Source organism: Scomber scombrus, chromosome 3 (genome assembly GCF_963691925.1).
Source record: "Scomber scombrus chromosome 3, fScoSco1.1, whole genome shotgun sequence".
Lineage (NCBI taxonomy): Eukaryota > Metazoa > Chordata > Actinopteri > Scombriformes > Scombridae > Scomber > Scomber scombrus.
In genome coordinates, this window is record NC_084972.1 from 11076023 (window position 1) to 11096145 (window position 20123).

Here is a 20123-nt window from a genome sequence, read left to right on the forward strand (position 1 = left end):
TATTATCAGCTGGTAAATATTTGGTGCCACTGTCCATGTAGGCAATAAACTTTACTGTTTCGGTGAAAATGCTTGATCTCAGAATTGTCAGGAACAACATGTTTTAGTAAACACAGCTCTGGCACTTGGTGGGTGTTACTGGTCCATTGGTTATTAAAAGATACAGAAAGAAAAGAAAAAGGATTTGTTGCAGGATTGTGAAGAAAACTGAGTAGTTTTATTGTCAGATGTCAGATGTTGAGGTTGACAGAAAATGTTTTTCTGCTGCACAATGAGGGCGGTGTGATCAGTTTTCTCTTCACACTGAGGTCTACTCCTTCACGCCTGAGATTGTCTCATGAGCTGTCTGTTCTGAATTAATGGCATCTTCACTCAGCCATGACAGAGGCAGTACTTTATGTATTTCAAAACCAGTCAGATACACTACAGCAGTAGCATCTTAATCACAATCGTTTGCTTTTTTTAGTGCAATGAAAGGCGTCTCTTTATTTGTAGTTAAATCTAATAAACCTTGCTCTTGACACTTTTTCTTCAACTTAATTTCAGTAAATTAATTAGTTTGGTCATTCTTTTCATTTTGTGCTGAAAAATCCAGACATGACGTATTAAAAAAAATAAAAAAACCTCTACCTTAGCTACACTAGCAAACTTTTAATTAACCAGTTATTCAGTCTTTGAAGTCCTTTGAGCCTGCTCCACGTGTCCTCGTCTACTTTTATAAATTCAACTTTTTCAACTTTTCCATATTTTTTGCAAAACTAGCAGCTGGTGGGCAGATGTCAAGCAGAGAAAATGGATTGAGAATAAGGATGAATAATATTTTTCAGTCTAATCAACATAGTATGGTTCACCACTAGAGAAATCCAAGGTGAATCTTATGGGCATCTTAATTTTCTCAAATGAGTCAGAATAAAAGCTTCATAAGTCTTCATCTGCTCTGAGAGTGACATCCTCATCATTAGTGGATAATAGATTCCTTTGAACATATATTATTTCAGAGAACTGAAGGTGATACTGTTAGTGCTGTAGTCTGGCCCTTGGCCATCACAAATTGGGCAAATGCTAGGAGGGCTACCTGACTATGGGCTTCTCAGGGTGTTCCATTGCATGTGATAAAAAATAATAATAATCACAAATAATAATAATTATGACTGTGATGATTTTGATTCAAAAAGTTATTCTTTGTGTGCAGCCCAAAACATTTGAGATCGGCCCGATTAAATAAACTCATGATCCCCTCGATGTAGCCAGTGGCAAGGTCAGGTGAGGGCAGAAACCAGAAACTGAGTGGCTATGAAGAAACTGAATGATTGAATAAATGAAAAAAATGAAGAAAACAAAGTAAGCTCTATTGGCTGCAGTTGAAAAATGTGCAAAAATAACAGATTTATTCTCAAAACATGCCACTGATGAGGCCTCTGCAGGTGTAGTTATGGTCACCGATTGTGCTGCTTCAGCTAGCAGCGCTAACATTAGCATGGTGACACGGACACACAACTTGTGGCAGAGCCAGGCCAGGGAGACAATCAAGACGACAAGGGAAACAAATAAAAGGAAGAGACTGAATAATCAGACTTTAATGACTTGAATGACAACACCATTTTTTGAAAAAAGCTCAGGTACATGGACTTATGAGGATTTGATTTACTGTCCCTGAGTCTCCACACCACGCCATTCAGGTGGTTCCAAATCAGAGCCAGCCCACTCCTAAACCCAAAATGCCAAAGCTGAATCTTTTCTTTTGTAGGTAAAATTGCCTTTTGCTTTTTCCACTGTTTTCTGTATAGTAAAGTAAGACCAGCCCTTCTTTTCCTTTTCCCATGCATTCTGCCAGATTTCTTTGACATGTTTATGATTGAAGTGTATACTGACAGTCTTGATTGTAGGGCGATTTCTACTCTGTCCTCATGAGCAGCATTCTTTGCCAAGTAATCTGCTTCCTAGTTTCCCTCCACACCCATGTGTGCTGTTACCCAAATAAAACCAAACTCACACCCTGCCTTGTGAATTCTGTATAATGTTTTTTAGTATATAATGCCTGGACTTAGATTTGATTTACATTATTGTAATTAAAGCTGCTGCTGAATAACTTTGTATGACTGAGTTGTGTGGTTTATTGTCCTCTACCCACCAAAGTGCCCATAATATTGCCAATATCTCTGCTGTGAATACAGACATCTGATCTGAAATGATATGTCTGTTTTTAATCTTTAAATCAGGAATGGTTTCTCCAAATTCCACGTTGTCACTCTCTGGATCCTTTGATCCATCTGTATAAATTTGTTGCAAATGAGACATAACTTGTTATTACTGAGTATGCATAAATCAACTTCAAGTTCTCGGATTAGCCATGATGGTACAACTGACCAAAAGACTGGAGGGCACACATTAATATTAATAATACCAATTTCCTCCACCTTAGAATTTACATTCTTTCTTGCTCTACTCTTGTAAAGTAGAGCTGAGTGGCAGCATTTGCTCTACTCCTGGAGAGTCCAATCGGCACCTTCCAGCTGGGTAGTATGTGATGTTGAACTGGACACCTCGTGCTACCCAGCCGGGTGGTGTGTAATGTCCAATTGGGTCGCTCTCTGTGCTGTTGACTCGGTCCCATATGAATAACTGGACATCGCATGCTACCTGGTCCGATGGTGCACTGTCCACTGGGAGCACAGGATGACGGTATAAGTGGTGTCTGATAACTGGACAGGTGGTGTGCAGTTTGGGTGGAGTTATGAATAAAACAGCCATAAACAGGTGTCCTGACTCTTAGCAGGAAACAGAAACAGCACAAGCAAAACGGAAGTCGTTTTGGCCAATATGCCATTATTGGATGTTGACATTTCTTAAAATAAAATAAATAAAAATAAATAAATTTACAACTCCTATATTACCTATGCTGAGTTGCTGGTTGTGGACAGAGATTTCAAGAGACTAACAGAGACAGGGGAAGGGAAGTGCACAAGGTATGAAGAGAAATGAAAGACAGTGAGAGCTGAGAGCCTGTGAAACAAAAAGGAGCAACAAGGGAGTAGACTACAAGATACTCTGGCTTTGTCTGCTTAGTTCCAAAGACACAGTGCTGCATTTCCTGCCAAAGCACTGAAAAATGCATGTGCAGCCAGTCATGCGCTAGGATAAAGGTTAATCTAGTATTTGAACCAAGAGTAGAAGAACAAAAGAGAACAAGTACAATAAATCCACAGAGAGCTTTCTTACAGGTCTTGCAGAGAAGAACATGTCATCTAAAGAGTACAGGTAAACCTAGTTTTGCCTCAACACGAGGACCAATTTGGGTCCTGTACCTCGTATTTTGAAATGAGTACTGGATCATTCCACTTTTACATCTAAGAGGAGGACACTGTTTTAATGATTCTTGTACAGTAAGAATATTTAGTCCATGTTGGGATCCTGTAGGATGCCAACTACGGTGATGAGCTACGGCACACACAGAACCAGCTTAATGATATCTGAAAGTTAAACCCAAAGTAATCTGGCTAACCTACTAACAATATTTCATGAGACAGGTCCCAGACTACTACATCTGCAACAGAAATTCTGCATTGATACATAAAACTAAACTCACCTTCCAAATACTTTCATAAGAAAAGAGGCTGACAGAGCTCCCAGAAGACCTCCGATAGCAAATATGGACACTGTGAGAGACCAGAGGAGGGTGGCTGTCTCTGCTGCAACAGGCTCCCCGTATCTCTCAATCCATGTTTTATTGTAGAAATCTCTAATGTACTGCAACAGAAGAGGAACACATGAAAAAGAGACTGTTCAAATGTTCAAATGTATCATATTCATTTGCACAATCAAATCAAATTTTCATTCTTCAGAAGACAGCCGTATGAGTAATCAACAGATGCACTTATCAAGGACCCTCAAACTATGTTTCTCAAATTACAGATACTTGACAATATTGTTGACTATAAAAGTGATCAGTCTGTGTGTGTGTGTGTGTGTGTGTGTGTGTGTGTGTGTGTGTGTGTGTGTGTGTGTGTGTGTGTGTGTGTGTGTGTGTGTGTGTGTATACAGTATATATATACTGTATACAGTATATATATACTGTATACATACACACACTATATATATCTATATATATATATATATATAGATATATATATAGATATATATAGATATATAGATATATAGATATATAGATATATACATATACATATGAAAGGAAGGTGGTGTGTACAATAAAACCAGTGCTTTTGTTTAAAGATTTTCCAGTTATTTATTGATTTTGTTTTATTTAGATTTTATTTATGCTGCTCTGCTTTGGATGAGTATGAAGCGTGGAATATAATGAAGTACTTGGTGTCTTGGTGATCTAGAAGGGTCGGCATAATAGGCTTTGGCTTCAGCATACACCTTTTCGATCGTATTTAAGAGGATTTGTTGGCTGTTTTTGTTAAATATGTTTTTTGGTATGAATTGAAGTTTGATAACATTTACATTTAAATACTTTTTTTTATTTTATTAATATACTACTTGCATAGGCTGACAATTTATAAATGTTATCTGGCAACACCAGAGAGCAAACTTGGCAGGATACATATGGAAAATGAACTGACGCATGCTACAGAAAATCAGTGACTGACAATATTGTCAATAACATTGACATTACTGACGATGTCAGTTCCAACACAGAACCACTTTTAATTTTTTAATTTTTAATTTTGCATGTGGGACTGCTGTTTTAAATGTCTTTTATGGCATTTCAATGCCATGAAATGAAATGTCATGAATTATCTCACTATCAAAGAAAGTGAAAATGGTATCCATGTACACCGAGTGACAAAAGGCCTTTCTTGGCTTGACTTGCTGAGAGTAAACATGTTGTGAGCAGAGGTGGCTGTGGTACCAGAGGAGTTTCCATTGTTTTCTATGGCTCAGGAGTGGTATGGCTATCTTTGACAGCATCGTAGAAAACAGCTTTTAGGTCCAAGTTTATTTATCATTATACTAAGAAGTTTGATGTGACATTGATGTGACTAATTGAGAAGAAAAGAAGTGGGGGTCCCAGATTACACTAGGTTCCACTGGGCTTTCATCAACCCCTCTCTCTATTTTCATATGAGTTCAGTCTACCATCTCACATGGAAAAGATTCATTATTACCCAAGTTTTGATTTCATCGCTCCCTGCAAACACACACCATGCTCAGTCATTAACGCTCTTCTTCCCTGTGTGCTAAAGCAATCAGAAAATGTCTACAAATATTCACTTAAGGCACATTAGATGGAAAACCGATTTCACGGGTCATCAGAGAACGCGTTTACGGTAAATGCACTGTACTGTAGTAACCTGTTTACTAAAAGACATGCATGCAGCTGTTCAGAAACCATGGTTTACATTATTTTAAAAGTATTTTAGGTATAAAAACTACACTGTTTCCTGTTTTGTTTTGTTTTTGTTGTTTTTGTTGTTGTTGTGTGTCTGTGTAATGCAAACAACTCAATGTGTGTGTGTCATAAGATACTTGGGGGATAAAAGCTGTGTCCCCAATTGGAAAAAGGCAAATTTTTGGGTCAGTGGTTAAAATTAGGGTTAGCGTCTGATTAGCATTAGGCAAGATGGTTAGGGTTAGGGTAAGTCTCCAGAAAATTAATGTAAGTCTATGTAATGTCCCCAAAAGTGACCATGGTCTGATGTGTGTGTGTGTGTGTGTGTGTGTGTGTGTGTGTGTGTGTGTGTGTGTGTGTGTGTGTGTGTGTGTGTGTGTGTGTGTGTGTGTATGTTTTCGGTGTGTATTTTACTGATAATCAACTGTTCAGCTACTTTGTCTTTATTTCAGTTTTTATAGAGGATTCCTCTGCAGGAACTTTCCCAGGGGACCAAGAATGTTGGACTTTCAATTATTTATTATTTTGATGCATCACTTCTTTCTCTGTGTAATGATGTTAGCTTTCATCCATCTGTGTTTCAGTCACAGCAATACTTTCCATTTTTGCAGACTTTGTCATGCATATGTTAAAAAGCCAATTGGAAACCTGGTTACACACATATATATGTTTACACACACATATATATGTGTGTGTAAACATATATATGTGTGTATGTGCATGCCCAAGAAAGTGGCTCTAGGAGAAATTTAACTGGGTTACCCTGATTACAGAAACCAGGTTTCACCCGATTTCTTATGTGAATCTGACTGTAACCAGCGATGCCTGGAGGCTAGATTTCCATCACATTACCAATGATTGAGAGGGGAGAAAAGAATGATGAGTAGGTGAATAGCAAGTGTCAGTTTTGCCTTCTTTTTCTGTGTTTTGTCAGTGAAGAAGATTGCCATCTGAAAACATATAAAGTCTCAAAGATCTTAAAAGCCACAAGAATTATTAGAATTTTCATGTGCATGCATTTTTTATAATTTGAATATTTCTTTGCACTCAGCAATGCGCATTGCAGCTACACAACATTTCACAGGCAAGGTTGGAGGTACACCTGCTGTGCCTGGGGAAAACTGTATATACTGGACCATGTTTATATGCTATATGTACATTTTTACATATGTACATCAGGCTTTAGTCATGTGTCATTAAACTGTTTAAATTTTTTAAACCTGTTCTTTAGTCTTACTTTTATGTTAAAGTGGTTCAGGCTCTTATTCAGACAGCTGAACAGATTCATGGAAGTGGCTAATTTATTTTGTATGAATTTTGTAAAGACAGCTGGAGCAGTAGTGGACCCCTGCAGGGCAAGAGTGGAGCCAGCACCAGCTTCATAATCAGTGTTCCTGCTGAGAAGAAGCTTTGAACGGGCATGAACAAGAAGGAACAGCTAAACATACAAATGAACTGGAGAATTAGCCGTATGTGCAGCAGCACAGTGACTAACCAGGATTACTGAAAGAAATACCTCCCTAATTCCTGGATGTAGATACATGAATTGTGCAAGGACAAATCTGCAGGATTAGATTCATGAGCAGGTTTTGAGGGGTTCAGGCTAGGATGCCAGGGTCAAAAGAAAAGGGTATCTCTTAGGAAGGGGGGCATATTAGTACAGACGTGTTGGTTGATAAAGGTTCTCTTTCATTAACCTGTATTTTCTGTCATTCACTTACTGCTGAAGATGGGTTGAGGATAAAGAGTGTGTACTGGGTGTAATGATTGCATAAATTGTATTGTGCTGTAGTCTTCTGCACCACAAATACTGTATAGCACAGCATTAAGGCAACCCTGATGCTATAGATCACACAATTACCAATTAGACTGACAGATCAGAGCTGTCTGGTTTCCTCACTTTCATCCCCATCTTTCCTACTGACTTCACCTCACCAATCAAGGGCAGCATTTTGACTTCTGGTTTGTTCAGACCTAATTAAAAGACGAACCCCGCTGTTCTATGACAGCATTGTTCTCTCACGGCTTCGGTTAACGAATGTTTTTTTTAAAGCTTTTCGTCACTGTAACTAATTCAGTACATGAAAGCAGCAGGCCTGACGACAGGTTGTAAGCATGGGAATCACTACAATTACAATGTAGTATGATTATATTTTTAGCTCAATAAATCATACATTGTAAAAGCATCCAGTGTAACTTCTGTTACTGGAGCCATGGCACAGTGTAAGAATGAAGAATTTCCATAGTGTTGATCTTACTCCAAGTGCTGACAACTTGTTCACCAGTGTTTGAGGGATGATGGTATAGAAGGCTGAAGTCCAGGAAGAGCAATCTCACATAAGACTTCTTTTTGTCCAAGTGAGTTAGACCCAGATGAACACCAGATGAGATGGCATTGGCGGTGGAGCAGTTCTTCCTGTATGCATACTGGTGGGGGTCTACTGTCACATCAGTGGTCTGTTGTATGTTTGCCATTATTATGGTGAGCCTGGAGGTGGGATTGTTTTTGGACTCCACAGAATGAACATAGAAGGAATTTAGGCATCAGGTAGAGGCGAGTTTGTGGGACACTCTGCCTCCTTTTTGTTGTAGCATTGGAGGAGAAGTGACCTTGAATTTTGAGAGCATAGGTGGATTTTGCCCTCTTTATACCTGCCACCAGCTATCTCCTTTCTGCTCTGAGTGCCAGAGCATCACCGGACCTGAACGCAGAGTCCCAGGCTCTCAGCAGGGAGCGTACCTCTACATTCATCCAGGCTTTCTGGTAAGGATGGATAGTGATTGATGCTGCTTCTCCGAATATCTGCCAGTCAGTGTATTCAAAACAGTCCTGAAACATAGGAGCAGCGTCACTGGGCCACACAGTTATGGTCTTTTGTGCTGGTTTCCTGGACTTTAACACAGGGCGGTAGGCAGGGACCAGTATGATGGAGATGTGATCAGAGAGGCCGGGATGGGGCGTGGGATGGCTTTGTATGTCCCCTTTCTGTTTGTGTACACACAATCAAGTGTGTTCTGTCTACGGGTGGCCATAATGATGTACTGATTGAAGTTAGTTAGGATATTTTGCAGATGAACATGGTTAAAGTCACCTGCAATCACATACAGTGCTTCTGGGTGTTTGTTTTGTAGTGAGCCGATGTAGTGACGCAGCCGGCATTTAACCGTCAGGTGTTCCACTGCCTCAGAGCAGTGGCTGCTAACAGTATCGCCGTCTATGGAGATGGCAGCAGGATTCCCCAGACTCTCCACCAACACCTGTCTACACTACAATTGCCACTATTTCAAAGGACTTGCCAGAACTTGTCATTTGTAAGTGTAAGACTGACTGTGGATGTCGGGGCTCATGTTCCCACAGTGGTGCAGACATCTAAATAGAAAATCATCTTAGTGATGTATTTACACTAAACTATTAGTCTTCATCAATAGAACATTGTAGGTATGGCATTGCCTACTTTTAAACTGTGAACATAGTTATGAACTTCTTGTCTCACTAATCAGTTCCTTTGCATCCATAATATACATATTCAACACTTTAAGTTGTTATTTATTAAATTATTATTAAGTTGTGAATGGACTGTGTGTTTTGGCATGCGTTTTTTAATAAAGAAATTGCATACTTTACCTCCAATTGTCATGGTAAGGAAAACATTATTGTTTTTTAGTCTTGGAACCTATTTTATTGGACTGCTTGACCCCAAAAATGTACACTTTGATACCAAATTTGTCATTATAGCTATAACAGAAGCAAAGATATGGGCCTCTCAAGTATGGTCGGTGGCCATTTTTTTAAAAAGGTGCGTATTTTACATACAAAATGTGATCTCACTTGTGTCTTAGGATAAATGTATTTCTATGGCCCTAAGGTACTTCCATACCAAAGGGGACCTTTGCATCATGACTTGAAGCCAAAAGTCACTTAACCTCCCTACTACTAACCAGAGTAGGCTACAGTTTGTGCACCAACCTCTGTTGATATGTAGAGTCCATCACCTCTAGTTTAACCTGACAGATGATTACGGTCTGCCCGAAAGAGAAGCAGCCTGTCGAGTGGGAAAACTGAGTCCGGCATGTTATTGTTTAACCAGGTTTCCATCAGAACAAAAGCACAACAGTTCCTCAACACACGGCGGCTCAGTCTCAAATGTAATAGGTCCATTGTATTATCCAGTGCACGAACATTGGCCAGAAAGAGTGATGGAATAGCTGGTCTACCTTAGCATTTAGTTTGGTCAGCAGGCCGGCCTCTTGCCTCAATTCTGCTTCTTTGCACACTGCCTCTGCTTGCCTCTGAACCTACGCCAGTCAGCTGTTCTCAGGAGCTACGGTTAAACAAGCGCTGCTCTGAGCTCCGGTGGGAGTGAAGTCGGCATGTTGTTGTTTATGTCCAGAAGTGCAGCTGAACTGTACCTAATCGGCTTGGAAGAGTTTTCAGCACACTTGCACTCATAAACGCTATGATTAAAATTGGGTTTAAAGATAACACCGGGAGCTAGAGAAGCCACTGCATTATTATGCACCGCCACTGCCAAGGTTTTAAGAATTACTGTATCAATAAGAGCTTCAGATCAAAACAGTGACATCAATTAAGGTCTAAGCTCTAAGTAAAAACTAAAATTCACTTTCTGCATTCCCTGTACTTATACTGACAGCTGCAGAGCTAAGGGTTATAATGTATGAATACTAATTCAATAACCCATTGGGCATTCAATTACCATAAAACAAACACAAGGCCAGATTGAAAAATGTAACCTGTTTTCTCATTCAAAAATTGCACTACTTAACTGGGCCGATACATAAAAAATACAATTTCAGTTTCACAAATCAAAGAGTATTTACAGACTGTGAAAATATCTAGTCTTGTCCAAACAATGCTAAGTACACATAATTGCCTTTCTCCTGATGTTTCTTGTCATTTATCTAACAAAAGGCCCTGCATTAACAACAAGCAGCCAACTAACATAATCGTATTCTCTTTGATTAGATTTCCCTCTTCTCCATTTTGAGACTACAGATCGCAATGAAAATGGGAATCAATCAAACCCTGGCAGCTTGTGTATTTGTATAAAATGAAACTTTTGGAAGTGATTATGATGCTACTTTTGAGATTAAAAGATCCCTCTCTGTGTCTCTGTGTATTAATGAGAGATGAAAGTCATATTGAACAACAAAGTGTTAGCATTACTGAGCTGGCTGACAGGTATATACTGTATATACTCTAATATACTATGACAGACACACAAACAAAGTGTCCAGTAATTAACAGACAAGATTGTAAAACCTATAGAATTACAGTAAATGTGGAGTATGTTTACTATAACTGTGACAGTGTCTATAAATTGACTGCATGCATTTTGGACAATCCATTTAGAAATTAGAACTCAATATTCTCATTCAGGCGTAACTTTATTAAAACCTGGTTCTGAGGCAACATGTAAATGAATGTTTATTGATTTCTAGTGATGCTAAAAGACAGAGAGAACATGAACAATCAATCGAAACCACCACACAGTTTGACTCACCAGAGCAGGCGCATTGACCACAGAGAGGTTGTACCCATAAAGGAAAGATGACCCCAGGGCACCGAAGAAGGCTGCGCTCAACAGACAGGCTGTGACTGGCTGTTAATGAGAGAGCACACGAATGAACACAGACTTTTGTACTAGTCATACAAACACACGTTACAGGTCTTGTCAGTGGCAGTCACATTGATTTTGATCAACATAAAGGTCAGACCAAAACCGAGTGAATTCAACAGAGGATGTTTCATATAGCGCCAGGTATCTGGGCCAGGCAACAGGGTTATTCTCTTCAATTTTCCCTTGAGCATGTCACTGCTTAAACAACAAATACTAACCACACAATGACACACAAGTTCACTGTGATGTGTGCATGCTGTTTGACATAGGACGAGGGCAGAAGTAGTGGTGGAAAATAATTATGGAGGATGAATTGCATGAATAATGAGCATATATGTTACATATATATTACCGATCGTTTAGAAAGAGTGAGTAAAATTGCAAACACGTACTGTAGTTCTATCATTAGATTAAAAGGATGCTATGAATAGGTAATGCAGGCACCAAAAAATAATAATAACAAGACTAAAAGCATGACGCCCCACTAGCAGTTAATTAAAACCCATAAAACAAATGAGCCGTGCACAACAAAAAATACATTATTAAAAAATTCTCATAGAGATTTTGCTGCACAGAGAGCATCACCTCTTGAGGGAATCAAATCATAAAGCTTGTCCTGCGAGTGGCTCAACAGAAAAGGACACAGTGTCATGAAATTTTAAACATTAATCCCCCTGAGAACACTGTGCCAATTACATTATGAGACATTCTGTATGAAACGTGGGCATTTAAGGCCAGAGGATGGTGAACAGTGTTGAGAATGGAGAGGGCTCATACATGGGGAGCATGTTCTGTATGAGTTGTGATTTTTATGGCAATTTTTCAATTAAATTTGAATGTTTTATGTACAGGTTGAAATTTTGGCCTGAGTGTTATGACAGAATAAAGGTTAGGGGCTCAATCAAATACACTGAGAATCATCTTCTGGGGACTATGAACCTCCCAATTCCAGGGCAATATAGACAATAGTTTTTGTATCTTGCTAGGGACGACAGTGTTGGACCACTGGACCACATTTTAAACCTTTCTAAACCAAGCAGTTTTAAATTAAGCTCCAATAGTCAAGTCATTGTAGAGTGTATTTATAGAAAATGTTTCTATAATCCCATTTTCATTTATTCATATTTTTATATTTGTATTCATGATATTTCCTTTTTAAAATCAGATTCTCAAGTATACTTTATAAAATCTATGTCAATTCAGGTGGATTTACAGATTTTTGTTTTGTTTTGTTTGTTCTTCTTTTGTTTGTGTTTTGGAAAAAAGGAAACTAATTCAAGGCACAATTTACCTCACATAACTTGTGAAACAACCAAAAAATCCCACACACTGTTTATCACTTGAACTGGCTGTATTGACAGTCTGCAGGATTCTTTTTGTTCTTTCACAGTTTAAAAACTTTAAATGTTTTACTTGTATTTTGGAGTAATTGGTGATGTAAGATGTCAATAGAGATTCATAATTATGACCGTAATCATTATGAACAGTCTGTTCTTGGTCCAGTCAAGAAGCAATCAACACACTGCTGTGTAACTAAGGAAGAAGAACATTTGTATGTATCTATACCCTGCACCAACAGACCACAGGCTGAAGAAATAGCCTGGAGGCACAGACACAGGAGGGTGATTAGTGGGAGCGTTGAAGGAGAACAGACGGTACAGTAGGTCGAGGCTAAGGCTACAGAAGTAGAGGATGAAGACAAGGATACGGACAAGGGCTCATAATGATGAGCACTTGATGTTATCTGTAAAATAATAATAAGTGATTCATTATAAAATGGATAGTTCCGGTCCTTGATTATGATTGGCTGAGCTGCATTCAAAGCAGATGTAAAATACCATAAGCACACACCTGTGACCACATTACAACAGTATTACTGTGCCAAGCAAATTGTTTCAAACTGTTGTTAATTTTGATTTAATGGGTGGGTTAAGCACAGATGAGAGGTGGAAAGAGATGGACAGAATGGAGAAGAATTGAAGACAGAAACATGCTGAAATTAGTGAGAGAGACTCTGAAAAGTCAAGACATAAGGCCGGACCGTTAAACAGACGATGTGATCTGCTCACTGTTTTCAGACCTGGTGAAAGATTTTACTATTGTTTTTAAAGTTGCAATACACCAAATTCAGCCACTAGATGTTGCACTATAGCTCACACAACTCAGATCAAACTGTCAAACTAGGCAGTGCTGATATAAATCAAGATTTTGTTAGTGCATTGCCTATTTCCCAACTCAAATGTTTTCAAACACATATTTTGAACTGTTTAGCTGCAATTGGTGAAAGTTTGTGATGAATCTTGGAAACAGACATGGAGGACACTGAGGGACTCTCATGTACTAACATGCACATGTGGCCAGTGCAGCTACCAAAACAAAGAACAGAGAAGCTCAGATAACAACACACAAAGGTAGTGTGGCTTCATTCTCTGCTCTGGTCGCCATTACTTCACTATATCTTTACATAGCAAATGGTTGTTTTCTGACATCTAGTGAGGCTGAATATAATTTACTGCAATCAATCACCAGAATGGAGATAAACAAGGCTCTCCATCAGTTTTATGCCACTGTGAAAAACCGAAAAGGTACTTAGTGCTTATTGGTAACAAGGCAAAGCAGAGCAAAACCAAATGAAAAAACATAAGCCAAACAACAAAAGTGTTAGAAAGAGCTGCTGCAGGGAACAGCAGGGTGTCTGTATTTATTTATAACAGTGAGAAAACTTAGTTAGCGTCTAGAAAGTAGTACTGTGTCGGCGGTGTGTTAAATCAATGTTGTTCCTGCCAATATAACTTTATTCCATGAAGAGCTTAAAAGGTAACACTCACTGATAATAGCATGCTTACATTATGCACTTGTAATATGTCTCCCAGTAGTGCTTGGCCCCAGTAAAGTCCATCTTCCCTATTTGCATATATTACCACATAAACAGGCCAATGCAACAGCATACCCTTTACCACACCAGCTTTGCATAATAATGAATTCCCAGGAGTCGGCTTAAAGCAGGATCTTATAGACTTTGAAAAAGGAATGAGTGTGTACGTCAGAAGTACAAACAACAAGACTACGGAGCTGTTATTGGCAGTCTCAAAGGCACTATGGCTCACTAAGGCTCAGGCAATAAAAAGTGCTTGACAGTCCACAGAGTGACTAAACCACACGGAGCATCACTCCCTTGCTTCTATAAATATAAACAGTTGATGACCTGGTAGGGCACCTCTTCCTCCTTTTAAGGGTCACATGGCATAAAAAAAGATGTGGAAATGTGTACTCACTGGTTGCTAAACCAAGCACATAGATTGGTGGACTGAGTGCACAGTTAAGAAAGCCTTCGAAAACTCAGAGGTCTCACATTATGGCCAGTTAAAGTAAAGAGCCTAAAGTAGACACTACACAATTCCTTTGATTATTCATGCACATATTATTTAGCATTATACTCCTCCTGGTCAGTATTTTCTCCCACTATCACACAATTTCTACTGGTTCATAATAAACCATCAAAGCCAGCTACACACTGTGTAATGGTGATGACTTTTTGAAACTTAAGTGGACAATGTATATTTCCCGTTTGATTACTGTACAAATTTATGTGCGATTTGTCTTCACTTGTTAAAGCACACATTACTACACATGCACAGTTTTGAAGTTGATTTGCATGGCTTAATAATAAATGTTTGCACACTGTCATTAACAGGACACAGATATCCAAGTGCTTATTTTGTTCCCTTAATCCTCATCCTCCCAACATATTTAACATGGACTACTGACTGGGGTCCCTAGGGACCCTTAGAATAAACTTCTGTAAGAAAAACCATCATAGCAACAAGTAAACATCATTATAAAATTAATATCTTTTTTTTAAGATACTATTATTTTAGGAAAATTACAGTTAATTTGCAAATTGTGTAAAATGAAAATATATCCTTTTCTTCAATACAAATAGCAGCTTGTGCAAACCACAAAGCTTTCAAAATAGTGTGCGATCACCCCCCTCTCTCTCCTGTTTCCTGTCCGTCTACTGTTAAAATAGAGCCGCCTGTGCTGAAAAAAATCTTTAAAAAATAAAAAATAATAAAAATAGTGTGCGAAAAGCCAAGAAAAGCTGTGTAATACTTTAAATAAGTCCCATGGCAAACTCAATAAATAGTTTCATCTATTAAAACTGCATAGGCGGAATTGGGTGCTTTTGACTGGGGTCCCCCATGATACCATTACATACCAATACATTAGTATTTTTTAAATGTATTAATTAAAACAGAAACAGAAAATAAAGCAGAGTATTTTTTGTGTCTTAAACATGGCTGGAGGGGGTCTTTAAGCAATCCATGCATATGGATTTCCATACATTTTTCCTTCTATCATGTAAACCCAAGGGAGGCTCCATGCAAACCAATAGAGAAGTCACTTTCTTGAAAGAGACACCACAGGCAAAGGAGGAAGTGTCTTTAAACATCTTTACTGAAATAAGTGGTGACAAATGGATATGACACACAATTTATTTGAAATAACGATTCATCAGTGGTAGTGAGGTTACATTATATTTGTTCGAGTTACACCACTTTGGATTTTTCTTAGAACATTCTCCCTTTTCCTTATAATGTTTTATATAATGTAATACGTTTTATCAGTTTTCGTAGTTGCTTTTATGACACACAGAAAGGCATTTCTAAGTATGGGGTGAGGATGAGTGCTTGTTGAATACAGTGGTTCACCAGTGAGATATTAAGATACAATTGGACATTTCAGAGACCCTTTCTCATTATTATATTAGCAACATGGAAAAAAGGAAATATTGTCAAGGGAAAATGTAAAATTGATGACATATCAAACATTTACTGCGATGGAGAAAATAAAGATTAAAAAAGAGCCAGCAAAAGATAAAAGGCAGGGTACGATGAATGAATGATTCATTTATTGTATCAACTCTTTGTAGATCAAGGGGAAATTTTATTTTGTCATCAATGTACCATTGAGTTATTTAAGTCACTGTATTATAAATATTATTATGTAGTATTCATGTGTCATTATATTTTTTCACTTATGGGACAGCTTCCTTGTGATATTTGTTACTCCTAAGGCTCCTGTAATGAGATGAAATATCTACATTTCTACATACTAACAAACACACACACACACAGCTTTCATCTCACATTTCTAACATAGTCACACTTTATATATTTCATATCCCTATCCATGGTATTCATCACATTCTTACTGCTGGAAAACATAGGCAACCTGTTTGATAATGTTTTTCAGATTTGATTTGTATAAATAAATATTAATATTAATATTGCACTTCAGGTTTGGGGAAAATTGCCCCTATTAGGCACTTAAAAAATGTAACTACAAAAGTAGGATAGAATTTCATTTGGTGTTTTATTGAGTTGATGAAAATCCAACTTTAATAGCTGATAGATAGCTCTGTCCTAAAAAGAAAAGCGCTAACCAGTGGAAATTCCTCTGACTTTAGTTCTTAATACCAGATAACTTCAAGTACATGTGCAGAAAAACGGAAAATTAAGGTGTGAGGGAACAACGGTATAGTCTCTACTAACAGAGTTAATCGTAGGTATGAATTTGTTTTAGTGAATGTAACTCACTATGCAAGTTTGAAATAACAGGGCTTAACAGTTACATTTCAAACTGACAGATGTGCGGACGAGATTAGAATACTAATGAAAGTCAAAGCATTGGGCACCACTTACACCAACAATAATACTTTGCCTTTATTGCAGAGTCAGCCAAATTGTGTGGAGTAGGAGAGGGGGAAGTAACTGAACAGATGAAGCTGTTTGAAAATAATGCCACGGGGACCTTGTTCTGCTGGCACAGCTGAAACCTGTCATCCAGGATCGTACTTTGGGAGATAAGGCTCTGGCTCTGTTATCTTTAAGGAGTGGTTTATTGTTGGGTAGGGAGCTGTCAATAAAACTAGCACAGCTTGGGCGGCAGGATTAAAACACTAGTTGTAACACTAACGTTAGTTGTGAGGGATTGGGGCTAAGAAAATCTTCATTAATAATCATTCGTATGAACTAATACAATGAGTAATAAACATATTTCTTGAAGGTGATTTTCTCTAGCCACAGTATAAATAAATCAACTTTGAGGTATATGGCCATATGGTGAAAGGAGATCCTTTTCACTTTTTTAATTCATCAAAACATAGATCAACACATATGTCTTTTTCTTCTTACTTCTAATTTAAATCTAATTTCGGTGGGATTTTAGCTTAGTCATTCATCAAAGAAGGCCTCTGTTTGAGCAGCTGTCAGAGCCTCAAGCAACGGCAGGATTTTTGGAAAACAGAACAGAAAATGTGTGTCATGTTTAAATTACAAAGGTCATGTACTGAGGTGCAGTATCTCCACAAATACATCCTGTCCAAGCCTGACCTCATAGATGACATAATAAGCAAATAACAATTACATGGCAAAAAATCTGTGACCTATCCCTCTATCCCCCTCAAACTTCAAAAACTACAAAATATTACATCATTTAGTGCATGTAGAGGCAGCAAGATACAGACTTGGCCCTAGTTTTTTCAAATAGTTAATTACACTAACCGTGGCAGAGTTTCCCTTCTTGTGGTCTGCCGGGTCGTCATTCTGTAGTTTGCCCATCTTCATTTATCAGCAACCTTAAATGAGAAGATCATATCACACAGTGTTAGCCATCCAGCTCATACAGAATAGCCATGGGCAGAAAATACATATTTCACAACAAAGAGAGGGGAAGTGGAATTTATTATAGAAACTACTGAGTGAGACAAATGCTGAAAAGGAAATGACAGTGGCTCTGGCGTGCTGGCAAGCAATACGGACACCAGCACATGAGCACACAGGATTACAGATCAGAACTTGGTCACAAGTTTAGGATTTACTCATGAAACAGGAAACAACATTAAATCAGTTTTCCAAGTTGCAAAAACGTTGCCTTACACGACATGACATCTTACCAGCAGAGGAACCTTGACTATAGTTTGAAGCATTAGATTTCTGCACAATTATTCAACAACATAAAGAAACAATGGTCTGGGTTTGTATTGCACGACAGTATTGAATTCCACAATGGTGGCAAAGTGCACTAGACAATAAATGGAAAGACTGAGCCTGCCACCTAGTGGTCATAAACCCAGAAACACGCAGAAAAACTGCTCTTTTACAAAAAATTGTATGAAGACTGGTAGTGTCCAACTTAGTGTACAAGTATATACCAAAGGCAGAATTCCTACTTAACAAAGTTGCACTGTAAGATTTAACTCAAGCTAAGTTCACTTTCTTATTGACAAACAGAAACCAAGATCCAGAAGAAAGGCTTTTATACATAATTGACAGAAGTCAGTCAGTGTCCTATAGTACTGCAGATTTTCCCTCCTACCGCACAGTTAATTACATTTAATAGCGTTCGCTCAGCTTCCGGAATGTAAATTAGTCTCTGATTGGATGACTAGAAGGAAAAAAACCAGCAGGACTGCGTCCTGGGGAGCAAGATTGAGAGCCACAAGCTGCGGAGGGAATTCATGAAATTAACGGAAGATGCATGATTGATCAAATAGTGGTCATCAAACCTTGCTTTACTAAAACCTTATGATTAAACAAGTTTTTTCTGATTTACTGTAAGATCAGTTGAACTCCAATCACTAATCTGGAAATCTGTGTTGAGTTCACTTTTTTCCATTGATGCTGAGATTGGATCTTTTATTTATTTGAAGGTTGTGTGTCCAAGGCGTTCAGGGGCTCTTTTCCAGCCTTGATTGCTGTAAAACCACAGTGCCATTGGACAACAGTGTCAATATTTTACCAACACACAAGAAATCCATTCACAGTTTGTCTTCATAATTTGTGGCAATTTTGTGACTACTAAAGCCCCATTATCAACTTACTGATGATCAACTTTATTTATGTCCTTGGCAATAGTTGTTTTACAAAAGAAAATCATAACTCAATGTCTATTTACTACATGGAGAACTTTCTGCATGACAACTGAACACTGTGAATTTAATCTGTAGCTCACACATTGGGTACAATATACATCTAATACAATAAGTATTTGATAAGGAATGAGACAAAATGCATACAAAATACTCAGAGGAAGTGGCTGTATATCAAAGCTGCATCTTCTTCAATTCGAGCTATTTTAGCACTATAACTGCTGTTGATGAACTACTGTAAAATAGTTGTCTAATGTGACAGTATCAGCGAACATTACCTGCAGCAGAAGAAAAGGCTTGTTCAAGTTCATCAGAAGAGTCAGCTTGTCTTGCTGTCTGTGTAACATGCAGTACCCAAAACCTTTTTTGGTTATTTATCAGGAGCTACGGGCATTGACTTTAGGGTACCTCCCTCTCATCACTGTGATCAGACCATGACCCCAGATGTTACTTAAACAATCTATACACGCACAGGAAGGCTGCAGGACTTGCATATGGAATACATAGTGAACTGTGTACTCACTCGGGCTATTGGTTAATAACCAAATTTCTCTATGCATACAGGGTTCCCACACATTTTTACCAATGAATTTTCAAGACCTTTCCATAACTGTATCTATAATATGTTACCCCCATTTCTATTGCTTTATTTAAGTAGTTGAGAATAGGCAGGTCTGTATATCTATCATAGGGCTCAATAATGAGGCTCAAGTGCCAAACACTAATATTTTCCCCTCTTATGTATGTTAATGGGGTGGACAAAATATTAGCAACACTTTTCAATTACATGGACTCTAGTACACCACCACTATGACCTCAATGATAAAAACACCAAGTAGAATGATCACCTTTCTGACAATGTCAACAAAAACTGAAAATGTATAAGCTTTGTAAACATATAATTTATGGCAGAGCTGCTGTTTTGGATTGTAAGATTCTTCATTACAGTTTTCGAAAGTATGTTTTGCATCCGCTCTACAATGTTCTGGGTGGTTTCCGTCCCCTAGGATCTCCAAAGCGTTTATACCAGGTTTTCACCTGCCCCCCATTCCAAAATCTGGACGTGCAGGACCATCTGTTTGAGTGGGAGAGCTTTGTTGAGGCTTTCTTCCAACATCATTATATAACCAGCCTGTCTGGTCACCTCTGACAACAAACGATTTGAAGTGGGGCACAAATCAAAATGTGGTGGACTTTG

General features: G+C 38.3%; 1 protein-coding gene across 1 annotated transcript in view; it reads right to left on the reverse strand.

Annotated features, from left to right (window-relative positions):
- The window catches only part of slc2a9l2 (solute carrier family 2 member 9, like 2), a gene marked incomplete in the record, with an annotated part of 95673 nt that overhangs the window by 73911 nt on the left and 1639 nt on the right, over positions 1-20123 (reverse strand). The window contains 3 exon segments of the mRNA XM_062415573.1: positions 3587-3747; positions 10876-10974; positions 17559-17632. Of these exon segments, the coding sequence (XP_062271557.1) occupies positions 3587-3747; positions 10876-10974; positions 17559-17621 (323 nt within the window).